This window comes from Dermacentor andersoni, chromosome 4, assembly GCF_023375885.2.
Source record: "Dermacentor andersoni chromosome 4, qqDerAnde1_hic_scaffold, whole genome shotgun sequence".
Lineage (NCBI taxonomy): Eukaryota > Metazoa > Arthropoda > Arachnida > Ixodida > Ixodidae > Dermacentor > Dermacentor andersoni.
Window position 1 is genome coordinate 131,667,103 of NC_092817.1, and position 19,755 is coordinate 131,686,857.

General features: G+C 44.5%; 1 protein-coding gene across 1 annotated transcript; it reads right to left on the minus strand.

Annotated features, from left to right (window-relative positions):
* Positions 1-379: 379 nt before the first annotated feature.
* LOC129386530 (uncharacterized) lies at positions 380-18,367 on the minus strand. The gene is made up of 4 exons (XM_055074604.1): positions 18,191-18,367; positions 14,838-15,070; positions 7,296-7,529; positions 380-667 (listed from the first exon to the last, which is right to left on the minus strand). Exons 1-4 carry the CDS (start codon positions 18,299-18,301, stop codon positions 466-468), a joined length of 780 nt encoding a protein of 259 aa, XP_054930579.1. The 5' UTR covers positions 18,302-18,367; the 3' UTR covers positions 380-465.
* Positions 18,368-19,755: the final 1,388 nt, after the last annotated feature.

Here is a 19,755-nt window from a genome sequence, read left to right on the forward strand (position 1 = left end):
GCAGTTGTAAAGTGTGCTCACACAGGAGCGTTCCGTGTGAGGCACTGTTTGAATCACAGTTACGGACTTCTTTGTTTCGAGAGAAATCAGCTAATCAACCATTAAATTATTTGTTTGACATAGCACATAGGATATGGTTCAGTAGTATGTGCTTCCAACTTCCTTGAAAAAGATACTTTTCTAGCAGTTTATGGTTGCAGTGGTGCCTCATTGGTGCTTGTCAACGTCTTAGAACTACTTGAAAACGCCAGCATCCGATACTATTTAGCGCTGAAGACGACACGCCCTCTTTTTCGCTGTTGAAGATATATATATATATATATATAACGCACATAAAACACATTTAAATGAATTTTATATTGAAAGATGTTCATCTTGTTGCATCGGTATTTAATTCTTTAGAAGCTAACAGAATGAACGTAAAATATTCTAAAATTTTGGGTAGATCCACATGTGCGATGACTTTCACACTTGGTTGTCAGCGCATGCCCACTGGCACGATGACCGAGTTTGGAAACGGTTGCTGCCCATGAGACAGCGATGACGAGGCAGAGGGAACGCTGACACAACGGGTAGGCACCACAGCCGAACGTTGCCTCCTTCTCGCCTGCCCACAGCGGCAAAGTAGGGATACCGCAGCTGCTCCTCGGTGCACGTTTTCGGATACCTAGGAGGGTATGGACATTGTCAGGGCATTGGAATATCAGAAATCATTTCAGACCATACGCTCCATTTTAAGAAGGCATGCACCACACACATCCAAAAGTGCCATTATCAAATAAATCGACGGCATACTCTCTTTCGTTTGCTCTGTGCAGCGGTGCTTTTTTCGACCAATCAGGAGGAAGACATCTTATAGGTGCCTTTCCGCGCCCTGTCCTATGCTAGTGGTGCGCACTGCGGCGAAGGCGGTGGCAGTATCGACGACCTATGACCTAGGAAGACTGAAAGTGCTCAGCATATCAGCTGTTTTGATAGGAACCGTTGAAAATTCCTTGCATATTCACTCAGACAGAAGAGAGGCGTGCGTCTTCATATTATTTTGAGATACAGAAAGGAGTGTTGCAGAAATGCGGGATGTGGATTGTTCAGACGCAGCCGCCGGTCAGTGTCGCACTAAAGCCGCTTAAGCTTCGTAAAGTAGCGACACTCTCCTCCGCCTTTACTCCTCCTCGTTTCTCCTCTCTTTCACGCTCCCTTCTCCATGCTACGCCGCCTACACCTCTCGAGCATTGCAACGGCGCCAACGTGCGCTCGATCCTCCCCACTCCGTATACGATTCTCAAGCTAAAATGGCTCTGAAGCAGGACTGTAAACAAATGAAGCTGGCGCGAGGGCCCACGTGATGCTATTAGGCCAATAGCGACGCGGCATCGCCCTCGGCCAGAGCACGCGTGGAGGAGGCAGCATTCTTCAAAGCGTGTCTCGCTACTTTACGACGTTTAAGGGGCTTTATGTCGCAAGGGGTGGCGGCGCCATCTCTCGACCTCTCTTGTAACATGAAATTGTACACGGTGCGTTCGCTCACATTCGCAAGCGCAGCCGTTTTCTTCAATAAAGTTCCTGGATATTCACCGCACGCTTTCCGCACTCTAACAAACATGTTCAACGCGAACTTATCGTTCCTTTCGCGTAAAACAGCGGACTGGAGCTACACACTTAAGCCAGTCTGCGAACACCATTTCTGCGAAGGACAAAGCACAACCCAGGAGGGAGTGCACTTATGAGACTACGCGCATGAATTTATGCACTGCCAAAGCAATTTGTTTGTACTTCAAAAATGGAAATAATGTCTTACTGGAGCGGTGCATATTTTTTCTTCCCTTGTTTTTATTCGAAAAAGTGGAAACTTAATTTGGGTACTACAGAGCCTCAATAAATATTTTACGGGAAAACGAAGCAATATCGCGCACTAAACGACCGGTGCGACCTGCATAGACGCTTCCGTGTAAGCACTTGTCAGCGCCATTTAGTGATGCAACGGATTCCGATTTATGGCACTTCATTCCACTTCGCAAGAATATGCACCCGCAGGTAGCGTTGTCGCTGCTGTTTTACGTGAAAGGAACGAATAGGTTGGCGCTGAACATGCGTCGTACAGTGCGAAAGGAGGGAGGTAAACATGAGGTAAACTTGAGGTAAATGTGCACGCACTCTCATGCAGAAAAGGACTGCACTTGCGAAAGTGAGCGAGGTGTAAAAGTGGACGTTGCAACAGGGATCAAGACACACCGACACCATGCCGTGCGACATAAAAGCGCCATGCGGCACGCCCGTCGAGTGCTTCTTCTGAACCCCAAGCTTCCGCCGTCTCTGCAACCCTGCTGCCCCCCGGGTGTCCCCAAACAACTTCAAGACGCACGCCCTTTAGGCGTCACAGTCAATATGGAACGCAATGTCTACGATAGCTATTACAGCATCTCATCTCGCTGCGCAATCGCCGTCTGCGTAGATGCGTTCCGCCGCTTGCGTTGAACTGCTCGCCGTAAGCAGATGACAGGACACGGAGGCGCACCTTTAAGGCGTGTTCGTTCTACTGCTCGGTCGTAGAAACATGTGGCTTCCGCATTACTGCACGGAACTACTGAAACAGAACATACATGGTAACTCCAGGAGGATCTTGTCCGTCGTCATCACCGCCGGCGTAAGCGTGATAAATGGCAGTGGCTGCGCACGGCTACCCGCGCGGCTGAGGGCATACGCGGGCCACGCGCCGCATCTTGGAGGCAATCCAGAGTGGACCCGAAAACTGCGCAAGCCACGTTGGCTGGTCGCTACACGTGCACGGTCTTGCCGCGTTTTCTGTGTTCGAGGGCGCGTAATCTGGACTGTCGAACACGCGTTGAAGCGAGAGGTGGACCGAAACCTCTGCTCCCCGAGGCCGACGCTGTTCGCCGTCATCGTGTGGGGTCAGTTTGTGTTTGTCGGTACGCGCGTAACAATATGCTCATTATTCAAATAATAAATGAAAGCTTACTTCAGTATATAGAGCCGATAATATCACCCACATGCCTTCGTGTAGTCCAATAATTTGCTATCGCTATGAATGCTTCGCCTTTCGGACAAAACGGCGGCTTTTTTTTCGCGCGACTGCCGAGTGCTAACATACCTGAAAATGTTATTCCTGTAGTGCTATCATGTATTAATACACAGACAAACTTTCGCGTGCATCCTACGCGCTTTTCGAAAAGCCAGCTTCACGGCATTCACTCCTACAAGAGCGCTCTTCCAAGAAGGCTGTCAACATGGCGGAAATGTACGTTCGATCAACAGTTTACACGCCACTGCCTGCTGCCAAGAATGCATGTTGAAGTTTTAGAAAGAGGTTCAACAAACGATAGTCTCGGAAGCCATGAATCAGTCGCAGCTCATACGCCTTGTGCAGGAACCTGAATTGCGCTGCATAAACTGAATGTGGACAGAGAGGGGTTAAACCGACACTCACGTTAGACCGCACCTATTCTCTCAGAACTGTCTCAATACGAGGAGTCTACCATCGTTTACTATATTTGTAGATCTGTCCATAAATTCTTTCCCTGGGCAACTTACATTGTTTTACACCATTAAAATGTGTCATTCACTTGTTGGAAGTTGGGTCGCATGTCCAACTCTCCAATAACCCTTTCGAAAAGGAGCTGTCGTACACGAGCAAGATCGCACAAGCCGTATCGACGTAGGTATTGTAATACCATCAATAAAATTACGTGCTCTTATGATTTATATTCTCTGTACTTGATCATTATGGGAATATAATGGTCTCATTCGCTATACCGTGACTGCAGATGATGCCGGTAGTCGTGGAGAGTAGAATAAAACGCAATTTGAGGTAAAAGGCAGTGCAATTTTTTGTTAACCTTGACAGATTGGCTCAAGCCTTGAGAAAGATTGGCTATAAATGGGATTTAAATGCGTGTAACAAGAACACCTGCCGGTCAGCAGGTGTTCAATCGCAGGTGTTCTATTTTATTCAATCGCCAGAAAAAATCTACAATTGCCACATTCTAGTCAAGGTGGTGTTGATTAAAGTACCGCGGGAAAAGAGCGAGATTTATAGACACCATGGCACCGATACGCCTGGTGCGCATGCCGACTGAACGTAGCGACCTTGACATGTACAAATGACGGAGGCATCAGGCCAATATTTTACTTCCCCCATTGCTCTCCCACTGTGTTGAGGCATAATTCCATCGTGGTGTTCAAACAAGTCAAGCGAATGCTTCGAGGAAAGTTCCATTCAAACCAACGCGTTCACTAATGTAGCCGACATTCTATCGTTTGCTGTATAAAGACAACATGCCTGTATATTTAAAAGTAACACCAATCAAAGCGTTCAGTTAATGTAAAACACGTTAAGCCGATACACTGCTACCCTCTGGATTGAATATGCCACTAAGATCAAAATATTTGTAGATTAGGAAGGCACTAAAACAGGGGAAAGTTGGCTTCAATATAGCACACTAAAGCATTGTTTAAAACTCTGTGGCATTCTCTGTAATTATATGTATTTAAAGATAACTTCTTGTACGAATTCGACAAAGCTTGAAAAAGATGTCTTAGAAGAGACGAAAAATATACTTGAAGAAGGGGAAGGGCATGCGAGCACCACTACCTACACTTTAATGCGGGGTAGTAAAAGAATGTGCAATATATCCTAAAGTACAAAACTTATGTTTAAAGCCACGTGAGTTGAAGTGTTGCTTATAATTTTTTTCGTTCTATTTTAACATATACCCTTTGTCAAGAAAGTTCCAGAACTGAGCTCCGAAAAAATCACTTATTAAACTTAAAATCATGATTTCAGACGTCTGGGCTTTATAAGCACAGCTGTCAATGTGTGCCGAGGTCATGAAAGCAAGGAGAAAATGTTTCATCCGGGATGATTTTACAGCACGTAAGTCACAGCAGTTTTCGTTGTTTTCATTTTGCACATATATACTAGCTACAATCCAGCGGCTATTCGAGAAAGCTGGCCAATATGGGAGTAAGAGTATCACAGTAGTTTGGCTGTTCAGCCACATATTCTGAAACTAATACAACAGTGTGGATCAACGCGCTGTCTTGCAAAAAGAACCACTGTTTAATCGACAATTCAGGATAGTGCCACCGAATGCCTTGGAGAGAATGTCAGCGTAGATATGACGTTATTTTTCTTTCTCCTTGAGGCAGATTTTGATGCTGCGCCGAGGCTCAAACAATAAACATTTCATCAGCATTGTCTTTGTTTGCTATGGTCATTGGTTCACGCTTTTAGGAGGAGGTGAATGGTGACCTCTCCATACGGCGCTTTATCGCTTCGCTTGAGTGTCACAGTGGATGCACCAAATTTGACCTACATCAATTATGCCTAACAGAAATGTAGAATCACTTCTGACTCTTTCCAGGTTCAACAGCAGTAGTTCGTTTGCTTTCTTTCTATTCGTCTGTAAGTGTGTGAAAGGCGACAGTTGTATGGCGTTTTACTTTTCCTACATGGTTGTGTGAAGTCTGTTGACACACATGCCTGGTCAATTCAGACATTATGATATCGCTTGCGTGGCTACACTGTGTATTGGTGCATTAAATGCTTCGCTCCTTCCATATTTACAACAGTACGTCACGTTTACCTGTGGCCGACTATCGCATTCTCTTGTGTTAAATCTAAGCCCTATAAAAACATCTCATTTTGTGCCAGGACACCGCTTCTTTATAATGATTTGTCACCAAGCCCTTGCTTAATTATATTTTATGTTTCACAAGGAGTTTTAACTTGCCCAAGGCTGAGCTTAAATTTAACCCTATGCTAGGTAATTGGTTCATCACGGCCCCCATGTTACGTCTAAGTAAATGCGCTAACAAGCTAGTTTAGATCGAAACCTTTCCAAGGCAATATGTCAACTCTGATCACAAACAAAACGACCCAAAAGTACTAATTTCCTTGAGTTTCAAAATGATAAATAAGCCACAAAAAATGAGCGTTTTATGCTTTTTGATAAAGGGTGCAGTAATCCAGGACCCAAAGGCGCTGCTGGTTTTCCACTCCTCTACGGTGTCCTAACTAGGCAGGTAGGAGTGGGAACCAGGGCTTAGCAGTAATTCGTGAGATGCGCACTGCGAATTCGCTTCCCTTACTTCGCATAAAGCTAGCATTATTCCATAGCTAGCAAAATGCAGGACCTCACACAGTATGCAGTAATGTGACTCACAAATAATACGGGCCGATCCCGAAGTTACTGAAGTTTAACACAGTGCTTGAAACAGCTCACTGTTACGAGGAAATAATGCGAGACAGTGGAACGTGAGGTGCGCGCCTGCCGTTGAAAGGAGCGGCTCTGTCATGAGAGATGCATGCGTGCTATCGCTTCCTACTACTTGTAGGGCTGAGCTGCTGTTCTGGAACACAGATATTTAATGCTACCGTCGGTAACTCTATTTCTAAAGAATTATAGGCAGACTTCACACACTTTCGAAGTATCTAACAGAATCCATGAGTTGACTTGAGCTTGCGCGAGATTGTCATGGTGTGTAATAAATCGCAAGTTTGTAGGAGATAAGACGCATAGGCAGATCACTTGGATAAATTTTAGCGTGCAAGGACATCCGCCACGCACGCACGTGTAGCTGTCGAGACGTTAGAACTACTGCAATTTTAAGTTTACTATTGAAAGTTCACATCGCATACTTCCAGTTAGGGATGGTTAAATCTAACCCAGTATCTTTTTTTAATAACCACGACTCTGGGCAGAAACAAGAACCAGACAGATTATGAGCCTTCTAAAATGTCTCTTAGACAGGCAGAGACGCATGTGTAAAAGGCGCTTAGACTTCCATTCTTCTTCAAACTTATAAATAGCACATAAAAACCAAGGTTACGGCGCTAAGCAGATGAGGACGAAGTGGTAAACAGACGACATGTACGCGCGCCGATATATGTCGTTTGTGTCTTACTTCGTCCTCGTCTGCTTAGCGCCGTAACCTTTCTTTTTGTGTCATGAACCAACTAGCTCAGCCAAAGTTTTGGTAAATAACACACTCGACCAAAAGAAAACAGCAACTTTACCAATACCATGCAGTTTCATAGTGAATTCGCCTTAAGTTGTAGCACTTAGGTTTCCAAATTCACCACTTAAACAGTTGGCATTGACTCCCTTTGCGTCCTTGCTTTCCTTCATGATATGAATGCTGACGCTTTTTAAAAGCCACATTACCGACATGCGCAAAGCCTAAGTAAAGCGTTCACTGGCAGCCAGCTTAGTTAACAACGCGCTCATTTTTGAATGGTAATAATAGGGTCATCAAATAACTGTGGAATTGCTTACAGAATCCCGCGGCAAGCGCTGGCCAAGTGAGACGCCTTGCCGGCCGTGTTCACCAAGCTTTGGCGCCGTGGTCCGCCGCAAGCTTTGAAGCACTCGCTGTATGTAGTGAACAAAGGGGGCGTTTGCAACACGTGCTCTCCTAGAGCGCCCACTGAAGGACAACGGCCGGACGGGAAATGCCAGCGTTGGCAGACACGCCCATCGAAATTCCACTGTGGTCCTTTCACGTCACGGCTGCATGGGTGAGAAAAGGTACACCATCAGTGTACCTATTTATGGATTTCACAGTCGTGACTGTATCGCTTCTGCGAACTCCGGACTAACCGAATGGCATTCCCACCAACACAATGAATAAAATTAAAATAAATTTTGGGGTTTTGCGAGCCCAAACGACGATTTGATTTAGAGGAACGCTGTACTGAGGGACTCCGGATTAGTTTTAGCCCACCTGGGGTTGTTTAACGCCCACTCAATGCACAGAACATGTGCGTTGTTTGCATTTCAGCCCCCTCGAAAAGCGGCGCTGCCGCTGCCGGTATCCGATGCTACGTCCTCGGGCCTAGTAGCGTAACGCCACAGCCGTTACGCCACCACGGCGCTCGCAGGAACATTCATGCCACGATGCTCATATACGCCGTGTAGTCCTTTTTTGTGCTGCGTGTGCTTGAAAGTATTCACAGAAGTCTGTAGCATATAGTGCATTTCAGACTAGGTTGGCATGAGACGTGTTACAGCGTAGTCATTTTGACAGAAGTTTCATACACTCTTGATGAAATACTTTTTCGCATATTTCCGAGGACACCCCCCTCCCCCCCCCCACTGTGGCACAAAGAAAAACCTAAAAGATCGGCTATCTCCACTTTTCATGTCTCAGATATATACACATCGTCTGGAATGTATAAGCTCTACTTCGACATCACAATCACATTGTATGAAGACAAAAGCGACAACCAAGTGTTTGAAAAACCCTGGCAAGTCCCATTGGCTATGGCTAAGCTAATCAGCAGGAGCTTCAAAATGAGCCGACAGGTTGAAAGGTTTCGATCACTTGGAGTCGTTTCTCAAAAGAAGGGAAAATATTTGGTCGCATGCACCGTGATGTACATCGCTCACCGTACCAGTCAATCATTGTCATGAAGCTTGTGACATATAGTCATGGCAGTCAAGTGACGGTTTGCTACGTCAGTATTCATTTACGCCAGATTATGCACGCGATATCAAAACCCATGTCTCGAGGGCATATCTGAGCACTCATCGAGCTTGTGGCTTCCGAAATTCTCAAGTTCAAACGTTTTGTGTCGCTTATTTGCGGCAAAACATAAGTGCTTTACAGTTTATTTTATTGATAACAAACCGCTTGTTCCATCTCAACCGCCATTGATGATTCCACATCCGCGTAATTCACTAGGAATCAACATTATCCAAAATATTCAAACGCTCATTTACTTGTGCTCCTAAAAGGCACACAACGAATATATTTGACGGCATCTATTTTAGTTGCATATATTGCATATATTGTTGCGTTCTTGTTTTTTACGGCAATTGTTGGATAGTTTTTCACAATTTGTCCTCATAAGGCCGCTGCGCACTTTATTTTCAGCACGGCGTTGAACGCAGCATCCTCGCCTATGCGTGAGAGGAAGCTTTTTATTCGTATTTTTTGCCAATACTTTTCTTCAGATATTTCTTCTATGGTGCCAGAATGTAAGGTCACTGTCAACTCAGACTAAGGTTGCGCGTTGGCCTCCTGGGCGCGTCATACTAAAGGCGGTAGGCAACCCGACACTGTTTCGCTCTTTTTGTCCTGTGCCGGATGGCCTACGACTAAGGGCTTTAGTCAACGAAGACGCCTGCTTCTGTTGCTCGAAATCCTTTGATATTTCGACACATTTGTACACTAAACCTCTAACCTGCCATTGAAGCGGGCCTTATTACCGTGGTTTCTTTAGATTTTAGTCGACAGAAAATAGATTAGAACGCTTTCGAAATATTTTGCTAACAACGCGCGTAAATGCAGCGCAATGAGCTGTTCGTGAGCTCAACAGCACAATAAGCAATTATATGTTTTATGATCTGAGCATGGTGCAATGAAGGTAATTGCCATGGTACTGTGTGAGGGCAGCAATCCGCTTACTATGCTGGCAACAAAGAACGGGTGGGGCACCGTTATGTCAGAAACACGCTTGCGCACCCATGACTATGCTATATATATATATATATATATATATATATATATATATATATATATATATATATATATATATATATATATATATATATATATATATATACTTCTTTTAAAGCAAGACTGATAATCGATTTTGTACCAGACAACACGAATGCAGTTTCTACTACATTGATAAATAAATACAATCTAATAAATGCAATTGCAATGAATGACCACACAGACTTATTCATCATTCCTGATCCTTCATATAAGCAACCTATGGAGAAAGAAACAAAGATACTATATTTCAATGTCAGTTTTGTGTAGATGTGACGCACGTCCTACTGTGCGTGCAAAGACCTGTTGCTTGCTGCATTCGCATATGAGGTTGTCGGACGTTCTGTTTACGCAGTGGCACATTAAATCTTGGACTATATAGGTCTTTGAGGGCTTCGCTTAGTGCAGAATAACAAGAACCATAAGGCTGTAATATAACAACCGTATGAAGATCATTGCCCCATAATACAGGCGCATCATCGAGTAGACTAATGTGTTTTTTTTTCGTAAGTAACTACATAAACGGTTTATATTTGTGATAGCATGTAAAGTATCTTTGTATTACAAAGTGAAACGAAAGTCAAAGAAAAGGTAACTTTCCCACTGGTGGGTTCCAGTCTCCCAACATCGGCATGATGTGGGCGATGCATAACCAACTGACCTGCGGCATCGGCTGTCCGTCAATTCATTTTTTTTTTGGATACTGAGGCTCATGTATTTGACACATATCCCTGGGTGTGCTTACCGGCGATAACCGCAGCCGTGGCGGCGTATGTGGAATACGCTCTACACCGCTTGCGGCGCGTGGGTACGCGTATGTACAGTGGGACAACTACTGAAGAATCTCAGTTCGTCGGCGATCACAGGTGTTATACGCGGCTTCTGTAATGGGCTCCAACTGGTGGGCAAGTCGTTCGTTCGGAAGAATGCATATTTGTCAGATATTATCCTCGATATTAAAATGCGTAAGCCTTTCTATGCCCACCCAATCGGGAAACCAGTGTGTGCGTCCGCCCGTCACCTATAGGAAAAGAGAGCGCTTTCAGGATAGGCCCGCAGCAGCGAGCGAATTGACCTCTCACGCTGCCTCTCACTTGAGCGCGAACTAAGCGGCAACAGTATTGCGCACGCGAAGCTATCAGCACTCGGCGCACTCTGTGATCATCGCGCATCGCTTTTAAGATAGGACTCGAGCGGCCGAGGCATACGCAGCCGTCGCCGGAGTGCGGCCCATCACGGTTGATAATGGTTTGGATTGAAAGGAGGCAGTGCCATGGACCACGTCTACATACGAGACCTACGCAACGTGACACTGTTCGATTACGTCGAGTACTACAGCACGCGTAGGTCAGTGCCCATCTTCCGCGAAGCAGCGGCATCATCCGAACGCACCACCACGCAATCTGATGATGAAGAAGAAACGCAACAAGTGTCAAACAAGAGAAAGTCAACATAATAATGTTGCATATGTTTGATTCATTTACAAAATCTCTCGTCATTTCATCCAACATACACGTCCAGTTATCTGGAACATTAGAGCACGTGCTGGTGGGCGAGTTGGTTATACATGATTACAGAGAAGGCGCCAAATAAAACAACGACAACACGCCTACGTGTCGCCTACGTGGTTGTCTCGTGTCTCCTTCCTTCGTCTGTTGTTTTGTTTGGGGCCTTCCTTGTAAATATGCGAGAACATTGCTGCTACTCGCCTCTTCTTCAGTTAACATTTCTATGTTGTAGCTGAGTTTTTCCGTTTCACGATTCTTTCGCGGTGTTTCTCGCAAACATACCAAACACAGCAGCATCACGCATCATTTAGATAACTCCCACAGGGATTGTGCGTGTAGCTTTTTCATACAGAAAAAAAATGACATTAATTTCTAAAGGTGAGCAAATATGAACTTTTCGAATACGAATAGTAAGATCGAATATCAAATTGAATATCCAACAGTCAAATGAAGACGCAAATATGTACAACCGAAATATTTATTTCCGTATAGTAAGTAACATGCTTGAACTGACTGGTGAAAATATACAACTGTCACAGACGAGTAGGATTAGGAGTAGGAGTAGGAGTAGGAGTAGTAGGAGTAGTAGGAGTAGGAACACAAAATCACTGTAATTCTCATTACAAAACCTGCACGAACCGACACCTGACATCTTCAGAGCCTGGTTGTAAAACAAGCTTTCCAAGTATGGCAGGCTCTGTATGCCTAGATTTCCAAAAACACAAAATAAAATGTTGTTGAAAATATCAGAAGTTGTGGAAAAGGAAAAGCGAGAGGTGTGTTAGTAAGATCTTGATGAGGACTAGTTGGTTTATGTTTAGAACTGTGATTGAAAAGCGCGCATAAAATAAGAAAATGAGGAAATAAATACCACAGACAAGCGCTGTAAAATATTCGTGTACCGTCGACATAGTAAAGAATCCTTTATTAGGAAAAGAGGAACATTTGTTGTAGCGCAAGAGAAAAAACTGCTTCATCACTAGGTGGCATGATACACTAATTGGTAGACCATAAAATGTTCAGCTCCAATAATTTTCCAAGCTGTCTCAAGGTTGGATAATTAGTTCAAGTTAACAAAAAGGTGACAAAGGTTCCAGTACCAATTACAGATAAATCTGTAACGACAGACAAATCTAAATTAGTAACGTAATCGAAAAATTATTTTATAACCGTTTTACAAAGTACTTATCTAAATTTACTATTATATCTCCTTGTCAGATCGGTTTTTGCCAAGGCCTTTATACTGAATCTGCTCTTCTTTCTGTGAATGACCGCATCAAACAAGCAATAGACAGCGGTATTCACTGATTATTTGAACATACTAAGTGGCATACGTATTCATTACCGGTACTAGGCCATTTGACACAATTAACCATGAAATTCTGTTACCGAAACCTAAATACTTTCGTATGTCTGGTCCACCTTTAGCAGCTACATTAGTAATCCATCACAAATGTTTGAAATTAATCATAGTTGATCTTCAGCAAAAATAATTAATAGAGGGGTACCCCAGCGGTCTATTCTTAGGCCTCCACTCTTTTATTCCTTAATTATATACTACATTACTTTGACATTGTAGTTGTATTATATATACTGAGAATACTACCATTTTCGCTGCTGATAAAGCTCACAATTTTAGTTAGCACTGGCCTTCACCATGTCCACTTCTCTTTTACAGCAAGCTTCTTGCATGTTAATCGTTCTAAGACAATATTTATGGTATTTCATTCAACCCAGTTACGCATAAGCCCTAGCTTAGCAGTTTCGCCTGATAATCACGCTCTACTTCTCTGTGACAGTGCCAAGTTTCTTTTGTAACCCTTCGTAGGCACCTCAAGTTTGATGTTTCAGGACTGCTCGAAAAAGGTTCTTGTGGCATTCACGAAATTATTTAACACGTTTAGACTTCCAGCGCCATATTATATTACCACTATGTTATGCTTACGTTCAAAGTCATAATTCTTACTGCGTGTCATCCTGAAGCAAGCCATATAACAAACACCTCAAACCCCTTCAACAATTACAAAACTAGGCTGGGAGGCATATTACATTTAGCCCACTTATGTCATTCTCCTTACACATATATACACAAAGGTAAACATCCTTCCTCTCTACGAGTTCTTTTGTCATTAGCTGTAAATCTTCATTCTTCGTCTTCTACACAAAGAGGCAACTGTTGAAGGTTTACCTGGCGTGGTGACTCCGCGGCTATGTTGTTGTGCTGACAAGTACGAGGTTCCGGGAACGCATTCCTGCCATGGCGGCCGCATTTTGATGGGGGCGAAATGCAAGGACTTCCGTTCTCGTGTATTGGCGGAACGTTAAAGATCTCCTGGTGGTCAAAATCGTAGTTTTGGCACGCTAAACCCCAGAATTAATTTCAAGCTTCAATGTTTCACTGTTGTAATCCTTATCAATACCAACTTCACGAAAAGCAGATTTGCAGAGCGACGAAGCATACCAGTCCCAAAAGCTAGAACTAACCATGCGAAGCAAGCAACTTCTTTTACTGGTGGTATACAAAAACTGGAATAGCATTTCATGCGAAATCAAATCACGTTCCTTATTTTGTTTTATTGTTTACGAAAACACAATCTTGTTATAAAACCTACCTGCTTAATTGTTACAGCGCATCATACTGCTCTTCTAGTTTATTTTATTGGTTTATTTTTATCTCTCCCTTTCTTTCATTTTTTCTTAGCTGTGATATTTTAATATACTGTTTCTGTATAGTCAGATTGCTCGTTGTATGAAATGCTCTGTTTAAATTGTGTATAATAGATGTGAGGAACTGACTGCTGCATGTTAAAATTTAACATTATTTATATACTTTACGAGGATGCCCCCTGACACTTTGTAGCTTTGAGACACCCGATCGCGCTACCTGTTCTGTACGTGCTAAAACGTAGCACATTAATGTCATAAATCTGAATCATGAGTGAAAATCAAAGGCTTTCATATACTTAACGAGAAGAAGAGGAACTGCGAAAGCCGATTTTTGTTAGTCACAACCATGTTAAACCAACTGGTAATGAAGAAACGAAAGTCGTAGAGGAAATTATTTGTGGTTTTTGATTGAATTGTAAGAATTATAAACTAAAGGGAACTGAAAGTCTAGGTAAAGAAATGGCGAACTTTCGACCTAAAAGAGGATAAACATCGATTGCGATAGCATGTTGCTAGACAGCTACACGAAGTAAGGATAGTAACTACACCGGCCGTGAAAGCTAGTAAACATTCTCTTGCCAATGAAATTAACAAGTGTGTTGCCACGCACTCACAGTCAATCATATACACATCTCACTCGATGAGCGCGGAAACGTTGTCAAAACGCTGGCGTGAATAAAAGTGGCAGTGACAGCAAGCGATTGGACCTCCGTGAACCCGACTTTAACAGCCTGTTGTTGTGAAATAGTCGGCGAGTTTCAATATTAGAAAATGCAAAATAGTATTTTTTCAATGCGAATCGAACATTACGGACTCACCATTCGCATTTGCGTTAGAAAGTGAGAATATTCACTCGACCCTATTAATCTCCTTTATACCTTAATTGGCACAACTGAGAGTTCTCTTTGCGTGGCATTCCACTTCTATTGCATTTACTGTGCAGAAAGGGGACAGGCCGGTAGGTCAGGCCGAGACTCCATCACAATTCGTGAAGCTCGCTCCGTTCAGTGACAGTATGGTCTACACCGTTGATCGCCGGCGTCTATAACAGCCACCCAGGCGAGGCTTGTGATACGAAAAGTACGCAATTCATCACGAACGTAGTTTTTTTATCCCTCATAATTAATTTCTATAGTGCCTTACCTTTCACACACGGAGAAAACGGGCGTAGCGAAACACCGCTTTTCTGGATGGATGGTTCGCACGCATGAGCGCGTGCAGCTCGCCTCGGAAGTGAAGCGGTTCATTCCGCGTGCGCACAGCTGGTCTTCGCGTCTGTCCGTCGCAACGCACCCCTGGCTGTTCAGGTCGTAGTGGAACTCGGCTGGGGCCCTTAGACAGTGCGTGTAGAAGACTTCGGTGCATCCTCGCTGCGTCTGGAATGGGAAAAAGAGAAACAAAAAAAAAGTGTAATATCAACTTTAATGGCTTTGTGCTCCTTCACACGAAAAGAAACCACATGGCGGCGACTTTTGTTTAATAATACAGACCACCGAGCCCTTCACTAGTTGAACAAGAAAGAGCACAGCGAGGTCATCTCTGTTGCACAGGTCAGTGATTTGCGTGGTGCGTGGTATGCTGTGATTGCAATTGTTCATTAAAAAAAACACGATACAATCAGAAGCACAGTACGCAAATGTTTAATACACATACGTAAATATTTAAATGCTTAAATATCGGACTAGCGCTGTTAGTGATATGAAAGTTGTTTAGTTCAACTTCCATGCAGGTTGCTCATAATTTTACTGAGCCAGTATTTTGACTGTCATATGGCGACTTCGTCAACATTTTTACCGCAAAGAAAATACAAATAGAAATCACTGTAGGATCTAAGCGAGAGCTTTTCCATCAGGGAAGGCATTAAAGGATAGCGCGCTTACAAAGTACAGTCGTGAGCAAAAGTAGAGAAACCACGGCTACGGGCGCGGGATTAGCTGCGGGGCCGATAATTGGGGTTGCTACCTCGCGCCGCGCGCTCGCTTGAAGGGTGCCCCGAGTGACGACAAGCTTGACCCTCGTTCTCCCGTAGGTGCTTATCACGCTTAATAAATTTCTAGTGCACCGTTCGGTTGCTGTGCTGCTGACGGTCGCCGCGAAGGTGATTGCGCATCGGAAAGCGCCAGAAGTGTCTGAAGGGAAAGTAGGACGAACTGCTTCCCTCCTCCTCCGTTTTCGGCGCGCCTTCGCGGTTACGCGTCGACGCCGTGCCCGTATCGGCTTGCGGGTGGAAGGCACGCGCGGCTTCCAATCGACTTCCGAATCATTCGGTAGAGACGAATACATCGAGGCGTAATATGCAAGGCAATGTGGATCCTCGCTTCGGACACTCGCTTAAAATAACTATTAAAAATATTCGGCACTCAAAGCTTCTTTATTGCCCTGAGAAATAAACAATCTGAACAAAGCATCCAACTAATAATTAGTGAAGTTGTCATGAATGTTCTTCCCGGCCAAAACAAATAAGGATGACTGCCTATTCCGGGTTATTGTTTCGAATGGGGTTGCTGGCAAAAATAGATAGCATGTTTTCTGCCTGCAAAGCAGGAAGTCCTAACAATTGATGGCCCGTTTCGGATAACCACTTCTAATGAGCATAAACAAACAAATATTATGTGGCACAGACGGGCATGTGCATCAACGAGCTATTCGTGACCACAGGTATAACCTTGAAAAACTGGTCTTCTCAGGCTACCATGCCGTGCATTGGGCGGGCTGCGGGTGCAAGCCTCTGTCTCATGGCACATATTCGCTGGCCAGACACCCTGAGCAGCTCGGCTGAGAAATTGTAGAAGCTGCAGAGATTAGGAATGGGGATTGTGTTAGTTGCCCGTTTCTCTCGTTATCGGAGAAAGAAATCCTGTTTTTTTCGGGTTTGCGACTGTGTCAGATGATCTTGCTGGGTTGCTTTGTTTGTGTCTTCCTCCTCTCTTCCTTTTGTACGGTGATATATAGATATATATATGCTCAAGTGCAATAAACACCCAATCGTTATTTAGTGCTTTGACCCCTCCTTTTCTTTCGTTGTCCATGTGCTTCTGGGGTATGCTGTGTAAATAATGCCAAGCCAACTAGCCCACCAGTTTATTCCTGTGTACAGAACGCTGCCTTGTTAAATTGTTGTGCTTTAGAGCCCAGCTCTTAGGCGCCCGTTCCTGCGGTGAGCATCGGCTCTCCCGCCGTAAAGGCCGATCTACACGACAGACCAAGTCTGTGGGCCGATCGGGCACGTAATGCAACGTCACGGCCCGCCGCGGTCCGGTCCGGCGCAGAGCACATCCACACGGCGGACAGCCATAGCAGACGGCAGAGCAGATCAACGAGCTACACTAACACTTTTTCGCGTTATCATTGTAATCATTCCGGCTCGAGTCCCACAAACCCGAAAACTTCTCAACAAGGGATACAAAATAAAAAAAACCTCCTCGTCACTCCAAGAGGACACGGTGTTTAAGAAATATATATCAGCTGTACGCACGTGTAGGCGGAACGGCGGATATGAAACGACTGGCTTTTGTTGAGCCGAAAACTAGATTGGATTTTGCTGAAGACACTCTGTTGCCGGACAACATTGGTTGGCTACGCCAAAATCGCTGCGGTTTGCATGCGGTCCGCCGCCGAAACTGAAGCGGGAAAAGCCTCGGCGATTTTCCCGAGCCAACGGCGGTCCGCACGAACTGGTGACGTCCTACCACGTGATGCGCGGACCACGGTCCAAAAGAGCAATTTGGTCCGTCGTGTGGATCGGCCTTAACCGAACGAACGAGCACAGCGAAAGTTGAGAGCGAAAGCGGTGCGCAACGGGGATGAAAAAAAGCGGTGAGAGCGAAGAGGCGCGAGCAGGAGAGCGGAGGAGATTATGGCGAAAGCGTGACAAGAAAAGCGTAATGTGGCGATGGTGACTACGCGATCGATGATCTCGTAGTCACCGACAAATCTCGAAGACGCGTCGTCTGGGCGGTTTGTCGGCGGCACCTTCTGTGAATGCGCACCCGCGTCACTCGCGCGCTGGCCCCGCGCGCAGGATCTCGCGATCTCCAGATTAGCGAGGAAGTGGCGCCACACATCGCTACGTTTCCAACATGCCGCACGAGACCGATTGTCCACGCCAGCCAATTTATCACGAAATGAAAACAAGCTGCGCTCACATTTCGCATTAGGGAGTAGAATAATATATTAATAATTATGGGGTTTTACGTGCCAAAACCATTTTATTATTATGAGGCACGCCGTAGTGTGGGGCTCCGGCAATTTTCACCACCGGGGGTTCTTTCTTTAAGTACGCGGGTGTTTTCGCATTTCGCCCCCATCGAAATGCGGCCGCCGTGGCCGCTATTGGATCCCGCAACCTCGTGCTCAGCAGCCCCAGTAGGGAGTATCGCAATTGTAGGTGAATATTTTTCTGACAGTTAAGGAAGCCCAAAGTTATTATCTCAATCGGATTGAGTGAGATAATTAAGCCCCCACTGCAGGAAAATAAATCTATACAGATCAATCACCTTGTTTCCATCACGCCGTCTATCGGTTGTCGTCACCAGTGAGTCCGCTGGCCGAGCAGACCTGGATGTCCCATTATGCGTTCCAGCTGCGTGCTGAATACCCTTACTCATGGTCTGTGGTATCTTCGCGGTGGTTGTGCGTGGAGACGACGAAGACGTTGTGTTCTCGACAGGTGCCGACATGCCCTGGCAAATTTTCAGTGTGATCAATTAATGTTTGCTTATATACACATTGTATACTGTATAAGTTGATGTAACAGGTTCTTGCGATTTAGCGACCTGCCACTTTGAGCTCCTAAAATTTATAGGACGCTAAAGTGACAGTGCATAAAGTATACCTAGTTGGGGCGAGATGGTACGCTTGTTTCTTTACATACAGATTGAACAAAACAGATTAGACATAAAAGAAGGTAATCAGTCAAGCACTGGTAATAAGCCACATATACGTGCGGAAAGAATCGCGCATGCGCAAACCAAGAAAAATGAAAGTGGCAACCAAAGATAAAAGCCCTAAATGACGATAAGGTCTCGCGAGAGATCGGATTGCAAGATGAATTCTCGCTTGCTTCCGGAGGTATATATCTCGCCTGCGCCTGTGACTATGCGCTTGTCGCTACACTTCTTTTTTCGAAGTTTCCGCTATGAAGGGACTCTCTGTGAAAGCGACGACAAGCAGGATTTTCGCGTCATGCCCTGTTTCTAGAAAATTATGGTAGAACGTCGTCATTTCTCATTTAAAGTACGATACGCTGTGCACAGTATCTTCAATGAGGCGGGACGCTTCGAAAAACACGCAGCCGCGCCAATTCAGGTGTGCGAATTTCGGCCGTCAGCTCCTTGATATCGATTGTTTCATAAGGTTCCATAAAATACGCAACTGCTCGCTTGCCTGGTAAAAACGCGCGCCGTGAAATAAAGAAAAAGCGACGATATATGCACTAGGCGCCAGCTAATGTTGTCTTAAGGTCATAAATCTCATAACGCGGTAAAATGAAGCAGTTTACTTCAAGGAATAAGTTTAACTGTATATACCACGTTCAAAAGCTTTGTGAACACTATCGTTGCTCGCGTTCAACACTTACATCAATGCGATTTAAGTTCCGGATAATGTGCGCTATGTATAACGTTGCATATCATTGAAATAGTACTCGTGACAGCTCTCATCCATACGTTGACAAGAAAAACCCTTCTTACAAGACTATGGGCCTGGCCACCCAGATTTAGGCGTGTGTTCGTAGTTTAGTTTACAGAATAAAGTATATTCGTAGATGAAAAAGAATACGATGTAAAATTATATCTCATATTCTAATTTCATATCCCTGTGCTTCTTAGAGCATTATTGTAAGCCTTTTACTCCTACAGAAATCAGCCTATATTATCAGAGTCAGAAGCGAATCACACGTCAAAAGCAAGAAGAAAAAAACTAAATCATTGATCAAACCTGGCCCGATACATTTTAGTGAAAGAACGCTTCAGCCAAAAAGGAATCTGTTCTGATCTGGCCTATTGATAATACGTGCCGAAGTGGCGTGTACGCCTGTTATCGGTTCAGCGCGCACATATAT

Coding starts and splice junctions, on each gene's coding strand:
- LOC129386530 (XM_055074604.1), bottom strand. CDS start 18,301: ATGAGTAAGGGTATTCAGCACGCAGCTGGAACGCATAATGGGACATCC. Junction 15,071..18,190: donor GACGGCGTGATGGAAACAAG/GTGATTGATCTG, acceptor TTCCCATTCCAG/ACGCAGCGAGGATGCACCGA. Junction 668..7,295: donor AGCGCTTGCCGCGGGATTCT/GTAAGCAATTCC, acceptor ATACCCTCCTAG/GTATCCGAAAACGTGCACCG.